The sequence below is a fragment of the Pteropus medius genome, unplaced genomic scaffold (genome assembly GCF_902729225.1).
Source record: "Pteropus medius unplaced genomic scaffold, Ma_sr-lr_union100, whole genome shotgun sequence".
In the NCBI taxonomy this organism is placed as follows: domain Eukaryota; kingdom Metazoa; phylum Chordata; class Mammalia; order Chiroptera; family Pteropodidae; genus Pteropus; species Pteropus medius.
In genome coordinates, this window is record NW_024348242.1 from 192,556 (window position 1) to 213,084 (window position 20,529).

At 53.1% G+C, this 20,529-nt stretch overlaps 1 protein-coding gene and 1 long non-coding RNA gene across 6 annotated transcripts in view; one reads left to right on the forward strand and one right to left on the reverse strand.

Annotated features, from left to right (window-relative positions):
- Positions 1–17,765, forward strand: part of CHFR (checkpoint with forkhead and ring finger domains) — a 23,547-nt gene extending 5,782 nt beyond the window's left edge. The window contains exons 2-18 of one of the 4 annotated variants that reach the window (XM_039879184.1): positions 244–303; positions 424–533; positions 1,329–1,388; positions 1,540–1,746; positions 5,104–5,271; positions 6,590–6,749; positions 7,464–7,618; positions 7,705–7,867; positions 9,663–9,790; positions 10,956–11,072; positions 11,513–11,596; positions 12,135–12,205; positions 13,168–13,255; positions 14,706–14,813; positions 15,259–15,331; positions 15,829–15,908; positions 16,630–17,765. In XM_039879184.1, the coding sequence (XP_039735118.1) occupies positions 1,370–1,388; positions 1,540–1,746; positions 5,104–5,271; positions 6,590–6,749; positions 7,464–7,618; positions 7,705–7,867; positions 9,663–9,790; positions 10,956–11,072; positions 11,513–11,596; positions 12,135–12,205; positions 13,168–13,255; positions 14,706–14,813; positions 15,259–15,331; positions 15,829–15,907 (1,620 nt within the window). In that variant the 5' untranslated portion in view covers positions 244–303; positions 424–533; positions 1,329–1,369 and the 3' untranslated portion in view covers position 15,908; positions 16,630–17,765. Of the gene's footprint in view, positions 1–243; positions 304–423; positions 534–1,328; positions 1,389–1,539; positions 1,747–5,103; positions 5,272–6,589; positions 6,750–7,463; positions 7,619–7,704; positions 7,868–9,662; positions 9,791–10,872; positions 11,073–11,512; positions 11,597–12,134; positions 12,206–13,167; positions 13,256–14,705; positions 14,814–15,258; positions 15,332–15,828; positions 15,909–16,629 lie in introns of those variants that run through there. The other 3 variants (XM_039879181.1, XM_039879182.1, XR_005656395.1) reach the window with 3 other exon arrangements.
- On the reverse strand, positions 13,689–20,528 carry LOC120615959 (uncharacterized). 2 transcript variants are annotated; one of them, XR_005656397.1, is made up of 3 exons: positions 20,325–20,528; positions 19,582–19,776; positions 13,689–16,623 (listed from the first exon to the last, which is right to left on the reverse strand). It is a non-coding gene; the product is annotated as an uncharacterized LOC120615959 (long non-coding RNA). The 2 variants fall into 2 exon arrangements; XR_005656396.1 differs by having other exon boundaries at positions 13,689–18,904.
- Between the last annotated feature and the right edge of the window lies 1 nt (position 20,529).

The window sequence follows — 20,529 nt, forward strand, 5'->3', positions numbered from 1 at the left end:
ACACACACTCTGGTAACTGCCAGTCTGTTTCCTGTATCTATGATCTGCCTCTGTTTTGTTTGTTTTGTTTTTTAGAGTCTACATACAAGTGAAATCATACGGTATTTGTCTTTCTCTGTCTGACATTTCACTTAGCATAATGCCCACTAGGTCCATCCGCATTGTCACAAATGGCAGGATGTCATTCCTTTTCTGGATGAGTAATGTTCCATTGTGTGTATGAGCCACGTCTTCTTTATGCAGGCGTCTGTCGATGGATACTTAGGTCGCTTCCACATCTCAGCTGTTGTCAGACGTGCCACGGTGAGCGTAGGGTGCAGGTATCAAAGGGGTGATGTTGAACTGCTTTCCTAGCGGTGGTAGAAAAAGAAACTTTTAACTCCAAGTTATTGGAGTTAAACTGCATTTTTGTTGTCTCCACAGCACCAATGGAACAGTAATTAACAAGCTGAAGCTAGTTAAGAAGCAGACTTGTCCTCTAGAGACCGGGGACGTCATCTATGTGGTGTACAGGAGGAATGAGCCAGAGCACAGTAAGAGAGGGGACTTTGTGGGGTGGACACCTGCATGCCGTGCGGTGGGGAGGTCCTGCCACGGCAGCAGAAGGGAGTCGTTGACGCAGACTCTATCTGCAGGAGTGTTTGTGTCCGCGACACTCCCTTTGCGGGTCGTGCAGATTCTTGGTGTGGTGTGAGTGGCGTCTGCTGAGGAATGGAAGCGTTGCCCCCGCGGTTGGGGCCCAGCCATTCCTCAGAAAGAGTGCCGTGCTCGTGAGCCGGGCACCTCGGAACGGCAACCGAGAAGGGAGGGGGCGTGCGGTGACCCGGCAGAAGAATCTGCATTGGGAATAAGACCTGGAACAGGGGGCTGGGGCCGCCGTTCGTTCTGTTTTTGGAGACTTTATGGGAGACAGCAAAGGTGAGACTGGATTCCATTAGGGCTTTTCCAGCTCTGATGTCCGTGTTTGGGTTTGTGGGAGAACAATATAGGACAAGGAGACTTCGGGGAGTCTTTCAAAGGTTACCCCTGAAATAGGAAGGCGGGGGCACATATTCTCTAGGTCGTCTGAGGCACGATCAAAGCCAGCCCCTGGCTGCACAGAAGGCTCTGGAGTCTGCTCCTCCTGTACTTCGAAACGACAAGAAGGCATAGATTCTTCACCTAGTCAGCCTCTTGCCTTTCTTTGGTCTGCCTCCTGGCTGTAGACATTTTTCCAGAGGCTTATTTGTTTTAAAGCTGGTTAAGATGTTTTGGATCTTTCGTTTTAAGCCGGTGAATGTTATCGGTACACGGCCAACGCTGCTCTGACTTGGTCCATTTCTTCTTAGATGTGGCATACCTCTACGAATCCTTACATGAGAAGCAGAGCATGACACCGGACCCCTTTGGTAAGTGCGGGTGCAGCAGAGGGCTGAGTGCGGATCACGGGCTGTCGATTCTTCCGAGGAAGGCCTTTCGATCTGCTGGAATGTCACATCGTCCGCAGCGGCGCTGCACCCTCGCCCTGACGGGCCCCTTCTGCTCCCTTTGTGCTCACAGAAGCGAATAAAGAAAACGTGTTCCACGTGACCAAAGATACCTCAGGTGCAGGGCGGAGTGACGATCCCCAGGTCCTGCCGCCGGCGCCCACTTCTCAGGCATGCTTTGAGGAACCACAGCCATCAACGTCGACGTCGGACCTCTTCCCCTCGGCCTCTACCTCTTCCGTGGAGCCCAGTGCAGGGCAGGCACCGTCCCCTGGCTCCGGTGAGATGGGGACGCAGGTGGTGGCTGCGTGGCCGTTTGTTCACGAGTCTCGACCTATGTCGTTGTAGAGACAGGTAGGCCAGGAGGAGTTTAGAGGTCATGTCAGGCTTCAGGCTCTCAGCAGGGAGAGTCCTATCGGAGTAAATATTCTCGTCCCGGCCTGAGAGATGCCGATGGGCGGAGGCCGTGGACCGCAGTGTTTTTCCAGCTTTGCTGGGATGTGATTCACTGGCCATAGAACTCACCGGGCAACCGCCGGTCTGCTTTCTGTCTGGATTTGCCTGTTCTGGACGTTTCGTGTACACAGAACCCTATGTTACGTGGCCTTTTGTGGCTGGCTTCTTCCGCTCAGCTTCGTGTCGCGGGGCTCGTCCAGAGTACCGTGTCATTTACAACCAGTTTTACGTACACTCGTCCTTACGACATGAATTCTTTACCTTCCTCCCCGGTCACCGGAAGAAATTCAGGCCATCGAGGTGCAGTGTGTGTGACCGTTTCCTCGTAGTGTTGTTACAACATAGACTCTCCGTGTTCGTGTTTCCTAAATTGGATCATACTATCCGTATTAATTTTTTTAGTTGACTTTCATAGCTCTTCTTCTTCCAGATTATCTTTAGAATTTTTCTTATTTTTCTTCCAGGTTATCTTTAGAATTAACCTTTTCAAGTTTAAAAAATGTCTTTTTGAGATTTTGATTTGAGGAGAATGACATTTTTACAATACCTAGGAAAAATGGTATTGTTCTCTGTTTATTAAGCTCTTAGATGTTCTTCAGTAAACTTTTATAGCTTTATTCACCTCGTTTGGGGATGATTCTTATTTATCCCTAGAATGCTTATTCTCATTCTTACATTACGGACTAGTGTGCAGATTTTTTTTTATGGATGGAAAACCTCTTGGATCTCAGTGCATGTGTTTGGATGTGAGAAACAAAACCTGGCTCCCACCAGCACTAGCTCATCAGCGTAAGATGTCACCAGTTACTTGCATGTTGCCTCTTTGTCCTCTTGCTTTTCATCTTGTGGTTGCAATGTGGCTGCCAGAGCTCCAGCCATCACAACCACATTCAGAAGCAGGAACCAGCAGAGCCTCAGTGAAAAGGCCCTTTGTTTTAAGTGGCTCTATCGACTGCTCAGCAGCAGTAAAGAAATCTCTCTGAGAAGACTGTTCCATCTCATCTGCCAGTCTGGCGGCTCTGCTATGAGCTAGTCCTTATTTTTATATCTGTCCTAGTGGGATTTGCGGAAAGAGATGCAGTAAACCCAGGGACTCGATATGCCTTGCGGAGACTGGCAGTCCTCTCCCACGCTGTTTGAGCCTATTTCCATTTCTGCGAATTTGGTTTTTTACTTGCTGATGCTGTCGTGCTTTTCGAACGCAGGCAGCTCTACCTCTCCTGTCTGTCCAACTTCAGGCTTTGTAGCGCTCACGCCTTTCTTGTCCAGAGCCCTTTGCCCAGCCTAACTCCTCAACAGCACCGTGCTACAAGCACCCTCCTTCACTCTTTCCCAGATCTATGACAGCCCTGCTGTCTGAAAAATAACATTCCTGTGTGCCATTGCGCCTTTTCAGGACACGCATGGAAGGGCTTCTTAACCTCATTAGTGCTGCTTAATTGCAAAAAAGGCTGTGGACAATGAGTGCTGCGTGACTTGTCCGCCACCTCGAAGAGGGGACGGGTAGCATGGACCAAACCAGTGACAAAAAGAGGTCCCCCCACCTGATTTACAATTGGGCCAAGGACCTAAATTGACATTTTTCCAAAGAGGACATATGGCCAATATAAGCATGAAAACATGTTCGGCATCACTAGACATCAGAGAAATGCAAATCAAACACTCAGATACCACGTCACACCTGTCAGGGTGGCTGTTGTCAAAAGACAATAGGTAAGTGTTGGTTGGCGAGGGTGTTGGCGAGGAATTTGATGGAAATGGAAAGGAGACACTCGCATAACCTTTACCTTGATAAAGACCTTGTTTATAGTATTATAAGGCATAGGCAGTCTATCCAAATGGTACGTTTTATTATTGTCGGTGGGATATACGTCGGTGCAGCTGTGAAGGTCCTCAAAAAATTTAAACAGCGTGAAGTTCCTCAAAAATTTAAAATAGAATTACCTTATGACCCAGCAGTCCCATTTATCAAAAGGAAGTGAAATCGCTGTCTGAAAGAGACATCTGCTCTCCCGTGTTCACTGCAGCATCATTCACAGGAGTTGAGGTATAGAAACAACCTAAGTGTCCCTAAAGAAAATGTGGCACATATACACACACAGTAGGATATTATTCTGCCATACAAGGGCAATGTGTCCGTATATTGTGTAATTAAAACAATGAAAGCATAAACAAAAAATATTACTGTCAGCAGATTGTTCGGCTGCCACGTTAGCTCCAAGCTTATAAACCTAGAGACATCTTTCTGCTGCACCCCCCAGTGTGCGCGTGCTCACAGCATAACCGTAGCTAATTCCTTTTGAGCGTCAGCTAAATGTCAGGGGGCGCCAAGCGCTTCTGTGCGTTTCATCTGATTCTCACCACGGGCGTTGTTGTCCCCGTCATTCTGGAGCGGGAGTCCCCCCTGAGCGTAGACAGCCCTCGACACATAGCGGGGTGAGAACCAGCGCCAGAAGCCAGCCAGGAAGTGGCCTCTTCTCCCCAGTACACCAGCGAACCTGTTCCCCAAACAATTCTTACTTTTTTCTCTTGGCTGCAGTAGGCCAATTTCTTTTTCAAAATAATACATACCATTTGGATAGACTAGATCTGCATTGTAATGCTATGCACAAGCCCTTCATTAAGATCAAGGTTATGGGAGAGTTTCCTTTCCGTTTCTGTTGAATCCATTTCCGTTTGTGACCCCAGCTTCTCGCAGGCGTAGGCCAGCACTGTCCCCAGGACTTACTTCCTCTTCCCTGTCATCACACTCGGAAGGCAGTTCCCACAGCAGCCCCAGCCCCTGTCTGGCCTTCGTCTCCTTGTGGTCCGAAGCCTGCTGCCCTCTCTTCTGAGAGGGCGGACCCTGCATGAACTGTGTCAACAGGAGTTTGTGTCACAGGTTAACTAGACTGGGGTTTGGCCCTGGAGTGGACTGACGGCCAAGGGCTGGTCCCAAGCCCAGACATCTGCCCCTTTTTCCCTGTGAATGTGCTGTGTGCCCCCAGCGTCACCGGGCACAGCGGTGGGCACAGACGTGTTTAGGACATGAGGGATGAATGGACGAGTGTTTCCAGCAGGCACAGGCCATTTCTAAAACGTGGTGGTCTCGGCTTCCCTGCCGCTGGTTTGAATCGGGTGCCCACCCCCGCTCTCCCCTTCTGAGGGGGATGGATCAGAACCTCTTGTTTGTCTCTCACAGTCCCCAGAGGGGCCTGCATCTCCCCTCAAGGGTGTGGTCCGCCGTCGGCCAGCGGTGAACTCTCCAGCGTCCCTTCAGCTGTCCCGGACAGGGAGGGGGCACCCTTTCCTCCGTCAGAACCACAGGACCAAGAGGAGTCAGAGCCAGCTAAGAAGAGGAGAAGAGGAGGTCAGTGTCCCCGTGGTCCCCTGTGCCCTCGGTCCTTGGAGCACCCTGGGTCCCAGTGCAGTGTCTGATCTGCCCCCAGGCCCTCCTCCCAGAAGCACGAGGGGGCCGTCCCAGGCTGACACCTGTGGTGCCTCAGCCTTTTCCGAGTGGAAATTGGGCCTTTTCTTTCCTGTTTGCATCATCGGTTCGGGACTGTGCCCTCAGGAGACGGTCTGGGAACGGTGCATCTTGAATTGTAGCTCTGACTTGGGGCACCAGTTCTCAGCCATGTTTTCTGTAAGTGATCGTTTGAACCTTCACGTTAAAGGCGATTCAGAGAAAAACCTATACTTTAAAAGACGAAGCTGAGAAGACTGTGAAGACCGCGGGAGTCGCGGTTGACAGTGACCGCGCGACAGCCCGAGGCCCGGGGCGGGCCCGGGGGAAGGACAGTGGGGTCCTTCGTGCTTAGAGTGGAAAGTTGAGTTGATCGGCTCGGGAGGGTGTGTGTGGAAAGAATCAGCACCAGGTACTTCAGAACACAAGGAGTATTAAAACAAAGCCATTTTTAACGCTGGCCAAAATGAAAAGTTGTGTAAGGAAGAAAACGTAGTTAGCGCACGCCGTTTGGCTCGGCACGAGCCTTTAGCGTGATGACGCAAATGCAGTGTACCGAGCCAGCAGTCGTGTTACAGTAAATTGGGGAAAAAGTCCTTCTGTACCTTAACGTGTCAGGAGATGAGAACTAACGTCAACCTGAGCGCAGCATCGCAACTTAGAAAACTGGTCTGTACCGGGAGAAACTACAGCTAAGACACAAAAGTGGTTTCCTTAGACTGGGGCAGAGGGCGCCTGCGTTTATTTCCTTCAAGTATTTGTAGGCTTTGTAACTGTGTGCGAGTATTTCTTTAATTAAAAATAAAAACCTTTGATTAGCAACACCTGAGCATTACAGACGATGACACCAGCAGAAGAAAAAAAAGTTTTAAGCTCATGAGAATGGCTGAGAGTCTGTACTTTCCAGCACTTTCCCATGTATACAAGTCACGTTTTTTGTTTGAACAGAAATGATGCAATGCACAAAATCTGTTTGACCACTGACCTTTGTCTCTTGACCATGTCTCCTGACTGTGTGTTTTTACGTCATTATTCTAAAACGAAACTTTAGCAGACTGGAATGTGAGACCTTTACGGGCCTTCTTAAAAATACCCTTAAAATACGAGCGCTGGCCAGGGTCATGTCTTCTGTCCAAAAGTTAAGATGTTCTGGAAACACAAGGAGCGAGCGCCTGTCTCCTCCATGGCTGCGACGCTCAGAATGCGTCCCTTTCTCTTGCAGACGGGGAGCCCGACCTGCACCTGCATCTGCTGATCACAGACCAGTGCGGTGACAACCAGACGGCCCTGGGGGGTGGCAGAGCCATGGCCGTGAAGCCGGACAAGATGGAGGAGACACTGACGTGCGTCATCTGCCAGGACCTGCTGCACGACTGTGTGAGGTACGCGCCGCGCCCCGCGGGAGGCGGGCCTCTGGGTTGCGTTTGGGTGGAGTCCGCAGACGCGGCCGTTGTCGTTTTATTTGAATGTATGTCAAGCCGAAAGTCTGGCTCGGTGACCCAGGCTATAGAAGCCGACGTGGCAATGGCCCGGGTTGGCACAGTCCTGTCTGACCTCGGTGTCCTGGCCCAGCTCAGACGGCGCCCAGGGGGACGGTGCCTGGTTAGGCTGACATAGCAGGAAGGCCCCAGGAGTGGTGCGCGAGGGCGCTCTGCCTGCTCTGCTGTGGGAAGCGTCAGCCCGTCGGGGGGTCGCCTCCGTGCAGCCTTTTCACACACTCAGCGTCTCTGGTTCTCGTGGTCTGGACGTCACAGCGTGCCCTCCTGTACCTCCTGGAACACAGAACTGCCACATGGCCTCTCGTTTCTTTCATTAGCAAGGACTGAGTTAAAGTAGCTTAGATCGAATGCCTAAACATGGAGACCTCTCAGGTGGCATGTGGAAGGCAGGCAGCATTGCGGGTCGTTAGCCGAGGATGCGGGCGCCAGCGGGGGCTGCCGATGCAGCTGACGGTGGGCCCCGCAGCTGCGCGGGCCCTGCTGGAATCGCAACTTCCCGTCCCAAAGGCCGTGCCCGCGTGCCCTGGGGCCTGAGGGCTGCTGCAGCTCGGTGGCAGGCACTCTGTGGGAACCTGAGGGCCTGTCCTTTGCCTTCAGCCTGCAGCCCTGCATGCACACCTTCTGCGCAGCCTGCTACTCGGGCTGGATGGAGCGCTCCACGCTGTGCCCCACGTGCCGCTGTCCAGTAGAGCGGATCTGCAAGAACCACATCCTCAACAACCTGGTGGAGGCGTACCTGCTCCAGCACCCAGGCAAGTGGGGCTGCCGCCCAGCGCCCGGAGACTGCCCGGTATCCCTGGGGCTGCCAGCCAGGACAGCCCTGTTTGTTGAATTCCAGACAAGAGTCGCAGCGAGGATGATGTGCGGAGCATGGCCGCCAGGAACAAGATCACTCAGGACATGCTGCAGCCCAAGGTCAGGAGGTCTTTCTCTGACGAGGACGGCAGTTCAGAGGACCTGCTGGAGCTGTCGGACGTGGACAGCGAGTCCTCGGATGTTAGGTGAGCCTGTGCCTGGCGGGAAGCTGGGCGCGTTGGGTGTATGACTTCGGGTTGTGATGTCACTGGCCTTGAGTGTGGCGAGGCGGAGCGGGCGCTGAGGACAGCCCAAGGCCCGGGGGACTGTGAGAGGTGTTAGCGGTCCTGCTTCCTCCACACCCTTTTCATTCCTGTTTACGTGGAGCGGTCTGTTTTCTGTTGCTCCTCTGTGTCTTTCCAGTTTACCGAGATGTAAGCGTAAGCGTAAGGTGTACAGCAGAATGATTTGACTGACATCTGTCATGAAACGGTTGCGCAACGATCGATACCTGTTTATGTGCTAATTTCTCATTGCGCACTTTGAGTCACTGGCTATGACAGTTGTTACGATTTAACAGGTCCCCTTGTCCCACATTGGTGCACTCTGTAGCTTATCTGGTGACCAGAAAGTCTTAGTGTAAGTCGCAGTATTTTCATTTGTGGGGATATCACTGCAGAAGAGCCGTGGTCAGCTGGTGGGGCAGATGCGTCATCCAGTGTGGGACGCTAATGCCTCCTGACTCAGAGGTCTGGGGTCTGCATTTTGAATCAAGGCCATGATACTTAAAAAGACAACAAACTCCCCCAAATCTACCTTCATTTCTTTTCATAAAACTTAGCAAATAACGGTTAGGCAAAAAGAAAACCAAAAATTACTTAAGTGCAAACGTTTTGTTGTGTGTCCATCTCTGTCATACATACTTCTTTTTTAACGAAGTAGGATGTGATATACTTAGAAATAAATATTTTTGTAAAGGTAGGATTATACAATACATACGATCTTGTAATTTTCCAGTGTTTTGAGCTCAGAAACAGTGCTGCCGCGCACGTCCCGCATTGGTAGTTTGCGTGTCCAGTTATTCCCTGGAGACGAGCAAATGCAGGCGGAGCCGTCAGGTCAGAGAGCGAGCGGGAGGCCTAGAGGGACTCCCGACACGTGTCATCAGTGCCCATCAGGAAGGTGCTAGTGACGGTCCCACGTCACCAGGTCAAATGTTTCCCGGCTTTTTTTCTAGTCAGGTCCTTCCCGTTCTTCCTTCCTCAGTGGCTCCCACGTTGGTGGCAGGCTCAGGACCGCGTATCCTGACAGAGATGAAGGAAGAGTCCCCTGTCCATCTTCCCTGTGGGTTCCTTTGTCCCATCTGCGGTGTTTGCCAGCTCAGCCTGAGTGCCTGAAGCTGGGTGCTGCAGGGCTTCTGGCCACCTGGAAAGCTCCCCGCAGACAGCAACGTTCGGCCATGGTGCATTGCGCTCTGATTTTAACAAAGTGCAGGCAGTCCCCGGATGGCCAAGGTGACAGTCCTGAGTGCCTTGGGGAAGCCAAGTACACAGCTCTCCCAGCATCAGAGCTGCGAGAGCGTGTCCTGCCCAGTGCGGGGACTGAGCGGCTGTGCCCCTGGGGATGTCACACCAGAGCGACGGGTGGGCAAAAGACATCTCGGGACCCCAGGAGCAGCTGAGGGGGCAGGGCACTGGACACCAGACAGGAAAGGGGAGCTAGGTGATGGCAGAGAGCAGAGCTCCCTGACCCCTGCTGTTTCGGGGCGAGCGCTGATGGGTGCCAGGCGGGGCCGTACCATCCTCCCGCTTCGCACACATTGGGCGACAGCGGATGGCGCAGACCGAGGCGTGAAGTGGGGGTGAAGTCCACGAGTGGAGAAGGCACCTCTAGGCTCAGGGACTTGGCCCTGTCTTGTCACCAGGGCTGGGGCACTGTCACTACCACCCTCATCGCGAGCACAGCGTTCATGCTCCAGCTCTGTGTGTACTCCCCTTGCAGCCAGCCATATGTTGTGTGCAGACAGTGTCCCGACTACCGAAGACAGGCGGGGCAGCCCCTTCCCGGTGAGCAAGGGCCGCCACAGGCCTCTGGGGACACACCGTCGACATCCGTGAGTGTCGCAACAGGTGAGATGGCCACGCCCTCCGTGCTGTCGCTCCACTGTGACCACTCGGGCTGTGGCTTGCACTTCTGCCAGCTCTTCTCTGCTCTCCTGTCATCTGCCTCAAGTGGCGCCACCACCTCTCATAGTTGCTTGTCACTGCCTGTTTTGGACTAATAAATTAGATAATTGTCCACTCGTGGGCCTCTGTCTGGATCCTCCCAGGGGTTCAGTCTGATTCTAATAGTCGGCCCCCGCAGCCCACTGTTTCAGCGCAGTTGGTGTCCCCAGTGGTGCTTGCCAAAACCAAAATGACTGTCGCACGTGGACCGCTGCAGTGAGACTGGCCTCTTCCCAGTGATGGGCCCCAGTGTTTCCAGAGCACCTTAAGCCCTGTCTGCCCCGCTGCCCATGTCCAGTGGCTGGGTCCCCAGGTGCCATCAACAAAGGGAAAGTGGCCATGGGGAATCTGCAGTTCTTGGCCCCACAGGGACTCGGCCTCTTAGCCACTGTCCGCCTAAGCCTGTCATGGGGCCACCAACCCAGGATTATGACCCAGAGCCACATTCTTAATTATCTGCCGTGGTGCCACGCCTTCTCAGGGACTTTCTGTAGGCCACGTGGACAGGGATCGGCAGTGCAGTGCTCGGTCACCTCCTGCCTGCCACTCACCGGGTGGGCTCCGTCATTTGCAGAGTGCAGGTGAAAAGTCCCCATCGGGACAGGGCCTACAGCAAGTGTGGATGCTGAGTGTCCAGGGCTGGGCGTCATGGACACTGCTCCCTGTGTGAGGTCAGCCAGTCTTGCCTGCCAGGCCTGTCACTTGTTTATTTGGAGGATCCTGAGATTAAATCTAGAACTTCCTTTATTCTTTTTTGGTGTGTGCTCTTTGGTCTGCCCTTCCTTTATAGAAATGGTAGAAAGCCTTCAAGTGATCTTTGACATCTTGCTATACCCAGAAGAAACCAGAAGAAAACTGGTTGTTTTTCAGTATACCAGAATTCCTTCGTTTCGATGGTAGACTGTCAGCTGGCTGTGTAGGAAACTTGGCGTGAATTCTCCCTGGGTGTTCTTGTAGGTCTGTCTCTCCTCACGTGTACTTTCTAGCTGCCCCTCAAGACGCAGGTCTAATTCGCACTTTCCGCCTGTGTCCCGACACGCGCCGGCCCGGACGTGCGTTCGTTCTGCAGCCCAGGATTACGTGTGCGCCCTGCAGGGAAGCCACGCCGTGTGCACCTGCTGCTTCCAGCCCATGCCCGACCGCAGGGCGGAGCGCGAGCAGGACCCCCGCATCGCCCCTCAGCAGTGTGAGTACCATCCGCCAGAGCCACCTGCCACTGCAGAGCCTCTCCTGCATGTCCTCCAGGCTCGGGATTCAGAGTGTCGTTGACGCTCGTGTACGGCGCAGAATAAGGGCACTGTTCTGCCTTCCATCCGCAGAATCGGTGGTCCCCGTGCGACCAGGCCGGTCGTCCATCTTTTCCCACCAACCGAAGAGGCCATCCCTGCCATTCGTTGACTTTCCAGATGTGGTGCTTCTCTTTCTGGAGTCCGCATCTCACATCTGTCCCCACATGAGGGCCACAATAATTCTGTCATGGGTCACTTTTAAGTCCAGTGTATGAAATCAGCGCTTTAATTTACAGTCTGGGAATTGCTGTTAAAATCGAGCTTGTCGTTTATTTAACAGCCATTTAAAATGATTTCTCACTGAGTAACCTGCCTAATGGTTGTGCTGTGTCCACAGGTGCTGTTTGCCTGCAGCCTTTCTGCCACCTGTACTGGGGCTGCGCCCGGACCGGCTGCCTTGGCTGCCTGGCCCCCTTCTGTGGTAATGCCGGCTCTTCACCCAAATGGCTTCAGCCTTTGCATGTTCTCTTGGTGCACTTGAGGGTGGTGACGGGGTGGCATGGCCTGTCGTGTGCCCAAGGAGGGGGAGGCAGCTGTTCGTTACCACAAATGAACTGCCTTTTCCTGACATACTGCATAAGTTTTGCATTTGAAAGTGTCAGTGTGTGTCAGTTCAAAACCAAGCAATGACAGAAAAATTAGGGAGATGCTGAGTTCAAAGTCAGGAGGGTTTATTTATGCACAAGAAACGCTACCACTAAAAAGGCACGCTCTGGCGACAGCGTTTAGACTTCATGACCCAGAGCAGGAGTGAGGGGACTCGGCGCTGGCCATTGCAGGAGGAACTGCGACAAAAGTCGTTTTACTTGTTCTCGATACAAAATTGTATATCGTCATGGAACTTTTTATTCTTTCTAGGCTCTATAATGAAGGCAATTTGGTTATCCTAACTGTCGGGTGAACGATGCTTTCATAAAATGTCTATAAACGGATAACGCTGCTTCCCTCCATCCCGACAGAGCTGAACCTGGGTGACAGGTGTCTGGACGGGGTGCTGAGCAACAACCACTACGAGTCCGACATCCTGAAGGTACCGCTTTCCACACAGACTGTGTTAGGCCGAGGCCAAGAGGCGGCCTCCCTAGGACTTTCTCAGTGACCTCTGTGACTCTGCATTGTCTGGCTCACACTGCCACTGATTTTTAGCCCCTGTTGGTATATGTCTGTCTTTCCCCATATTCCAAAATACATGCCATGAATCCACAGGGACTGCTTCCCGTGGCTCGCCTCCTGCTTGCCCCGCGCAGAGGGTTTCTGGGCTGGGGGCGGGGAGCAGGGGTCACAGCCGGGCTGGGGCCGCCAGGGACTCGTCTCTGGCTCTCTTCCTCTCTGTTTCCTTCCCACATTGCAGGAAGCTGGCCTGGCTCTTAGCCTCTCAGTGTGTTTAATGTGCACACCAGTCTCGCCTATCTGCATATGGCATTGCACGCAGGACTGAGGCCTTCTCACCTGCGTGACACGCTCCTGCCCACCACTGCACCCCGGTTAGGTGTCACCGCCTTGTAGGTTTGCACAAAAGCCAAGCAGCTCCAGGCGTCTGAGGGGCAGAGCGCAGATCCAGGCCCTCAGTCTCCTTGTGTGTTCCTGGGCCTGTCACTGCACGTCGGCCACCCTGGCCGAGGCTGGCATCTCACGCTCCTGTGCTGGGAACACCCTTGCACAGTCAGGGAACATGGGCTAACTCCTGTAGTGAAGATTCTGAAGCTTGCCTGCCTATTCAGGCTCGTTGGACAAGGGTCTTTGAGTGTTGCTTTGTGGGTGTGTTCCCATGTCGGTCCTGGGGGTCCTGGCCCACGTGCCTGCCGCGGCCGTCCTAAGCCGTGGTCTTGGGAGCAGGACCCCATACAGGCATGTTGCGCGAGCCCCTGGATCCCTCTGCAAATACCACCACGCTTAGGTTGGCTGTGCTTTGGCTTTGCCTGCCTTCAGGGGCCCTTTGTGAACCTTCTACCCTCCTGTCCAGGTTAGCTTTCTCTCTGTTTCCCATCACAGAATTACCTGGCAACCAGGGGTTTGACGTGGAAAAACGTGTTGACCGAAAGCCTCATGGCTCTGCAGAGGGGCGTGTTCCTGCTCTCTGGTAAGCCTGGTGTACCTGGTGTCTCTTCTCTAGGATGGCGATGCTGTCCCATGCCACCTTTGTACCCCGTGAAGCAGTCGGCCCACCCGGCCCCAATTTAGCAGTGTCCGTGTCTGCTCTGCCGCGTACACAGCTTCAAAACGTCTGCCCACCCTGGCAGACACAGACAGAAAAGTCCCGGTCCTTTCCGGTTGTGTTTGAAAGTTGGGGTTGCATTCACGTGACATATTCCAGGATCTTTTCTGCCACAGGGGAGGGAGGAGGCACAGCCAGGGAGATGTTGGCGCCAGCATTTGCAGCATTGAGACCCTGGGGCTGGTTGTTCCCAAACCCTCAGGGTCCTTGTTGGCCTGTCATTCAGTGTGTTGGTGACTCGTGAAGGTGTGTCCCATCTCCCAGGGACACCAGTGCATTAAGAAATGTGATTTTGTCATTGAGGGAGGCCGTAGAAAAATCGGCAAGTGATTTTTATTTTTTTAACACATAAATTATTATAAAAGACTTGAGAAGTTTCCTGGGAATTGTTCTAAGCTGCTTCTTTCTCATGAACATACTCTAGTGAGGGTCTTGGGTGTTCTCTGCTGGGACAGCTCTGTGTAGTCGCCCAGCTCTACTGCCTGGGTCTTAACCCCTTTCTCTTTTTAATAGCTGACAATTTTTACGGGAGTAACACAGCTCACAAAGCAAACGTAAATGGTATAGGGAAGTATGAAGAATACAGTAAAAATCATTGGAAATCCCACCACCTGTGTGGTACACACAGTTGAGACTGTCATATTAACAGTCCCCAGGGATGTGCCATTGTTCCCTGAGTCCGTCAGCCCACATTTGCCTTTTAGGTCTTGTGAATATGAAGGAGGCAAACAGTGTATATCATCATTTTATCTGCCCGTGTTTGAATGTTAACAGATTGAAGATATTTTTGTTTTATGGGTCACTTGCTTGTCTGTGACTTCGGCCCATATTTATCGGCAGTTTGGCTTTGGGGATCTGTGTGACATCTTTGTTCTCAGGGTCCGGCACATTATCATCTATGTTGCGGACGTTTCTACTATTTTGTTAGTACCTCACCTTCGTCGTACGCGTTTCCATTGTGATGTTGAATTGTAAGCGGTCTGATTTACAGATTCTTTCCCATGTGCCATTTGGTTTTCACGGTATACTCAGAAACAGCTCAAGAGAAAAATAACATTCATTCCTTTTAGTACTCTTTTGGATTTTTAAAAATATTACAATTTTTTATGCAAGCGGCGTTATTTTGCTGTAAGGAAACGTCGGCATCTAGGTTGCTTTTGTTCTCGTTTCCGAGCGTCCTGCCCACTGTCTCCCCCCACTTCACGGGTCAGTGCGCCGGTCCCCGCTAGTTTGCAAGGCCACATCTGTTCTGCGCGGGAAACACGAGGTCGGTCTGCTGCCTGGCCGTGCCCTTACGAGGCCGTGTACCTTCCAGATCCCAGAATCGCGGGGAACACCGTGCTGTGTTACTGCTGCGGCCTGCGAAGCTTCCGAGAGCTGGCCTACCAGTATCGGCAGAACATTCCTGCCTCCGAGCTGCCAGGTGAGGGAACCCTGCGACGCGCTTCTGTGTGCTTCGGCTTCTAGGCGCCTCATGTGGTAGACACTCTGTTTGGGCCTTTGCTCCCTGCTCTTAGCAGATCCCTGCTTCAGCCTGGGTGAAGAACGGGCAGATGGCTGCCTGAGGGCCGTGACGTGGGTTGTCACCTCTCCGGTGTGAGTCCAGACCCTGGGTCTGTCTGCCGCGACGTGGGTTCCTAAAACAGGATTCACGAAAACACCCTGTAGACAGCTACAGTAATCTCATTTTCTAAATCGGGTTTTCAACATTTTTTCCTTTTCTGAAACCTTGGGACAGTTGAAACTAGTTCTAAAACGTGACAAAATGCTGTGCATTTCAGCTACACTTTCTCTTTGGGTCTCAACTTCTTGAGCTACGTTCGTGTGATGTGCACGTTATGCAGGCTTCGTGTGTTTTCTCTTCCCAGCGGCTGTTACATCCCGTCCGGACTGTTACTGGGGCCGCAACTGCCGCACGCAGGTGAAGGCGCACCACGCCATGTGAGTGGAACGGTGCCATGCCGTGCCGGGCCCGGGCGGCAGGTCCTCAGGGCTGGGGAAGGGACCCGAGGCGGTCCCGCAGAAAGGCAAACCCTTGTTTTCCTGACAGTGAGGAGGTTTTTTTAAGTGTTTTGGCCAAATCGATATGTCAGCTGGTAGGGATGTTCATGAACTAACTAGTCAACCACCTACTTGGAAATACACCGGTTTGGTTGTGAGCTTCTTTAGCGTCGCATAGTACACAAAGTAGAATTGTCCTTTGGACCCCTGCCCTTCTGCTACCTCATTTTGTGAAACATTCGCATGGCAGCGTTTCTGCCTCTGTGGCTCCGGAGCACAGCTGTCATTCCCAGCGACTCATTAGCACTTTCCACGTCGGTGGCTGTGGCCACCAAGAGTCTCCTCCCCAAGCCGCGGGCCCGTTTGCATGCCACTGTGCTCCCGGGTCTCTGTATCTCTGCTCGCTCTAAACTGGTCGCTCACTGGGCATTCCACAGGGTCCTCACGGTGACATCCACATTGCCACTGATGTCGTCCGTAGCAGTGAGCTCGCCTCTGCGTTTACACCCTAGGTGAGGTGAGCATGTAATGAGTCACATAGATCGAGGCTGTGGAGGCGACTGTAATCCCCGAGCAGCCTTTCCTCTTTCAAATTAAGGTACAGCTGACCCGCAGACGACATGGGTGTGAACTGCACAGGTTGACTGAGAATACCCGAGCGGAATGGACCGTGCAGCTCACAGCCCGCCGCTCGCGGGCCAGCCGTGATGGGGAGAGAGCCCCCGGTGCGGGAGGTGGCAAGCACACCGGTGCAGGCAGCCCCCGGGGACGACAGGAACAAAACTCTGCTGTTTATTCCAGCACAAACCGTGTGTGGAAAGACATTTTACTGTACGAGGAGAGATTTCACTAGTAACTGGCTGAACTTGCTAGGTTAAAACCTGGGTGAGGGTAGCAAAGGCGTAACCCATCTTCCTCTGTGGGCGCCCTGCTCTTGGTGGACAGGAAGGTGGCAGCACTGGCACCTAGCACGCGTGTCTATCCACCCTGCAGGGGGCCCGTGGCACCGTAGGGACGCTGAGGACATGCAGCTTCGAGTCTCCTTCTCTAAGAAAATTATCTAAAATGTTTGATTTCTATTTTAAAATTTAAAAAGGAGAAAAGGCGCGGCCTTTGGTGGCGTTTCTTCAGTGGTGTTAGACACGTGCTGCCGTGAGCCCCCACGCGCTTTCCCTCGTAGGTCATCCGTGTTTATGCTCCTCCGATGACCTCGTGTGTGATCTGTTTTCTCCCTGCAGGAAATTCAATCATATCTGTGAACAGACGAGGTTCAAGAACTAAGTATCTGAAGAAGCACCAAGATGGCTTGGGGGTCCAGAGGTCAATGACAATGTGTTTCAGGAAATACCGAATACTAACATTTTGAGGGCATTTTACAGTCCCCCCGAGGACACTGGGGATCCCTGCGTCCAGCACTCGGGTGTGACTTTCCCTTTTGTGGAGCAAGACCCTCTTGGTGAGGCCCGCAGCAGCCCGGCAGGCTGCACAACCGTGTCTGAGCTCAGGGCTGCCCGAGGCGCTTCGACAAGAAGAACAGCCGTCAGCCGTCCCCTCCCACTGAGATGGTGACAAGCAGGTTTGCTCTATGTCCCTTTCCCACAGCTGTGGTCAAAACGGACATCTCCCTCCAAGAAAAGTTTGTCGGAAACGTTTAAGGGAAAGGAGCGAGCGTTTACAGCCTGCGGGCGCGCAGAGGGCCTTCCTGCGGGAAAGCCACGGCGCCGTCTATTTTTTTATTTTAATAGGTTTGGTGCTTATCTTCTAATAAGGTTTAAATACCACAAACTGTAGCACAAATAATATAATTTATAATTTACAAATTGACTAAAATTGGGGATAGTATGGTATTTGAAAGAATAAACGTGTTTCTGTTTATGAAAAACAAATCATGCAATGCGCAGAACTGCTAACCCGAGACCCGAACGAGTGCACAGCCCCGCCCAGGCGTGTAGTGGGGCCGCCGCCCCGAGCAAAGTGCCAGCCCCTGCTGCCCCGCCCGGCTGTCCCCGCCTCCATTTATCCCTTCCCTGCAGGGCCCTGGCCATGGGTGGCCAAGGCGCTAGACCCCCCAGAGCAATCCCTGCACGCGTAGGGCCCGAGCGGCCTTTGCTCCCACCAGTCCCTGCCCTTTCCTCCTGTGTTGGGTTTGCCGTGGCATTTGGAATAATACTTGAAATTTTGTTCTTTGTAAAAGAAAAAGTGTTTTTTATCTTTTGTTAAAATCGCCTTGTTTGTTTGCAAAGTGGTAACTTTTTTGCTTCTTCTCAGGAAAACGATTTTCCACTGTTGACTTGCTCTTGACACAGACTGAGAAGCAGCGTCCGCGGAAGAGGCCCCTTCCTGCGCGCTAATAAACACGCCGTGTCTGTTTCTCTCCCCTGCACGTTTGCTCATGTGTCGGCTGTGATGTGCCCCTTCCCACCATGGGTACAGGCGGCTGCAGATGTCACTAGTCACTACTCACTACCAAGCTTGGGGCCCAGGTCTGGGCACTCTCAAAAAGGCATATTGTCTCGGATCCGCCAAGCCGAGGGAGCCACAGCGTCGTTCCTGAGCCCCAGGCACGCCTGTGCGGCCGTGAGGCCTCTGACATCGGCTCCTACCCCGCTCAGTCCAGCTGTCAGACCAAAGACGTGTCTCTTGGAGGGTGTACCAGCTTTTTTGCCCAGGTTTAAAGAGAATGGGCGATTTCCCTCAGGCTGTGCAGGATCCAACTGCCGGGCCCACGGTGCGGGCTGACTCCGGGGGACTTGGGTTCCCCATTTCTATGAGCGGACAGGCTAAGAAAAGAGCTGGTTGGCTGTAAACCGCAGGTGGAGCTATGGGACCAAGGCAGTGTTCCCCAGAGCCGCCGTTTTACAGAGCCAGGGGGTGTGCACCGCATGAGGTTTTTGTGACTTTGTACTTCGGTTCCTCAGCACCCTCCCACCCCACTCCACAGCCAGCCCACAAAGGGGTTGGAGCCCTGCCCGTCCTGCTGGCTGGGCTGCCTGTGGGGCACGTGGCCAGCATGTGCAGAGGGAGACGTGCCTGTCTCCAGCTCCTTGGACCCAGCCCCGGAGCAGGTGCAGCTGAGTCTTCTAACTTCTCTGCCTGTCCCCAGACCTGAGTCCTTCTTAGGTTCTCAACTGCTCCCATCAAAAGAGGGGCCACTCCTGCCCATACCCCCATCTATCGTGCCCCTTCCAAGGGGCTGCATGCTGGCCCCTCCTGGTTTGCAGTCCAAGCCCCATGGTACATGGTCAGTCCTCAGGAGGCCTTGCTGGGCCAGCCTCTGTCAGGGCTCCCGGTGCGGCCGAGAACCCAGAGCCAACAGGATCGGAGAGCAGTGGGATGGCATTGCTGGATTTTGTCCAGGGAAGTGCCCAAAGCAGGAGAGGCAGAGGAGTCAGGCCCCTTCCGGCAGGGGCCCTACAGCCAGATCAGTCTGTATGCTGCCCAGAAGAGGCCCAGGAGTGCCCAGGTTCTGGGCCAGTTATAACTGCTGCGGTGGCAGCCATGGGGAGCCCAGTGCTAGTAAGAAAGCAAGAGAGAATTGATTGGATTTCAAAAGGCCAGAATGGACCTGACTTCCAGTGTGGCTGGATGCAGGAACCCGAATGCAGTGCTGGGCCCTTGCTCCCTCTGTTTACATGCTAGCGTCCCAGCCCTCAGCCTCCATCAGCAGAAGCAGGTGATCTGGTGGCTTCCCCATCCATTCACACAAAAGCCCACCCTTGACCCTATCACTGACCAGCCAGACTTGAGCCTCCTGCCACCTCTGTCCAATAGCTCCCCACGGGCAGGTGGGGCAGTGCAGGGGCTGTCCCAGGCAAGAAGAAGACTAGTACTGAGTATCAAATGTTGCCGCCAAGACAGTAGACTTGCTGCTGGGCCAGCGGAATTCCCAGCTTACGAGGCCTTAGCCGCCCAGGCCTGACCTTAATGAGAACTCCGCTGATTGCAGCCTGGTGAGCACTGGCCAGGTATAAGGTACTCCCCTTGGAAACACCAGCCACGTACGGGGCGGGGACAGAGGAGCCCAGGCACTCTCCGTGGTGGGATTCATAGCTTCCTGCACTAAGTCCACTGTCCTTGGTGCAGAGGGAGTGCAACCCAGTCTGGCCTCTGTTGCTGTCTCTTTCTGACTGCTTCCTGGCCTCACTGAGCCTGCTTCCTCTTGTGTGATTTGGAAACGATAGGACACTTACCAAATGAGATGTTGAGATCTGAAGGGCTCCGAATAGCCTGGCATGGAAGAAGCTCTCTTCCTCCTGGCAAAACCTTCCAGCACTTCCTTGAGTGTGCCACATGCTGTGTTATTTCTGTTGCAGTGTGTGCCCTTTGCCTCAAACACCCTCCTTTCTGTCCTATCCCTTGGGAGTACAGCCTAGATAAACGCAGATCTAAAAAAATGGAGAGGCATACCATGTCCATGAATTGAAAGACAACATAGTCAAGGTGTCAATTCTCTCCAAATCGATCTATAGTTTTATTGTAATTCCTATCAAAATCCCAGGAAGGACTTTTGTAGATAAGTTTATTCTAAAATCTATATGAAAGAGCATGGGTGCCAGAATATCTAGAACCATCAAGAAAAAGGATAAAGTTGGAGGAATTCCCTACTAAATATTACAGCTTTCTGAAAAGGTCCTGCGTTTGAGATTGTGGTGTTGGCAAAGGGATAGGCACCGGGACCACGGAGCAGAACAGGGAACCCAGTAACAGACCACGCAAGCAGCCAACTGATTTTGACAGATGTGCAAAAGTAAGCTAATGGAGGAAGAATCGTATTTTCCATGAAGGGTGCTGGAACAATTTGATATCCATAGGCAGAGGAAAGAAAAGAAAACCTAAACCTCGCTCCAGATGCCGTTTTTTGTTTTCTGGGGTTTTTTTGAAAAGGTAAAACGTTGCTACCGCTCCAAAGCAGGAGTCACTTTTGCATTAGTACCTGAAAGATGAAGGACTGGCGTGGTGGGAGATTTGGACTTTGGGGTGCGCAGACCCAGGCGCCCCGCTTCCGCGCTGCACGGACACCGCCCGTCGCCCCCGCCCCGCGTTTCCTAGACACGCCCCCAAGGGACGCGCTGGCGAGGACGGTAGCCACGCCCACAATCTGACAGATTGGGCGGGGCGGGGCCGGAGCCCGGGACACG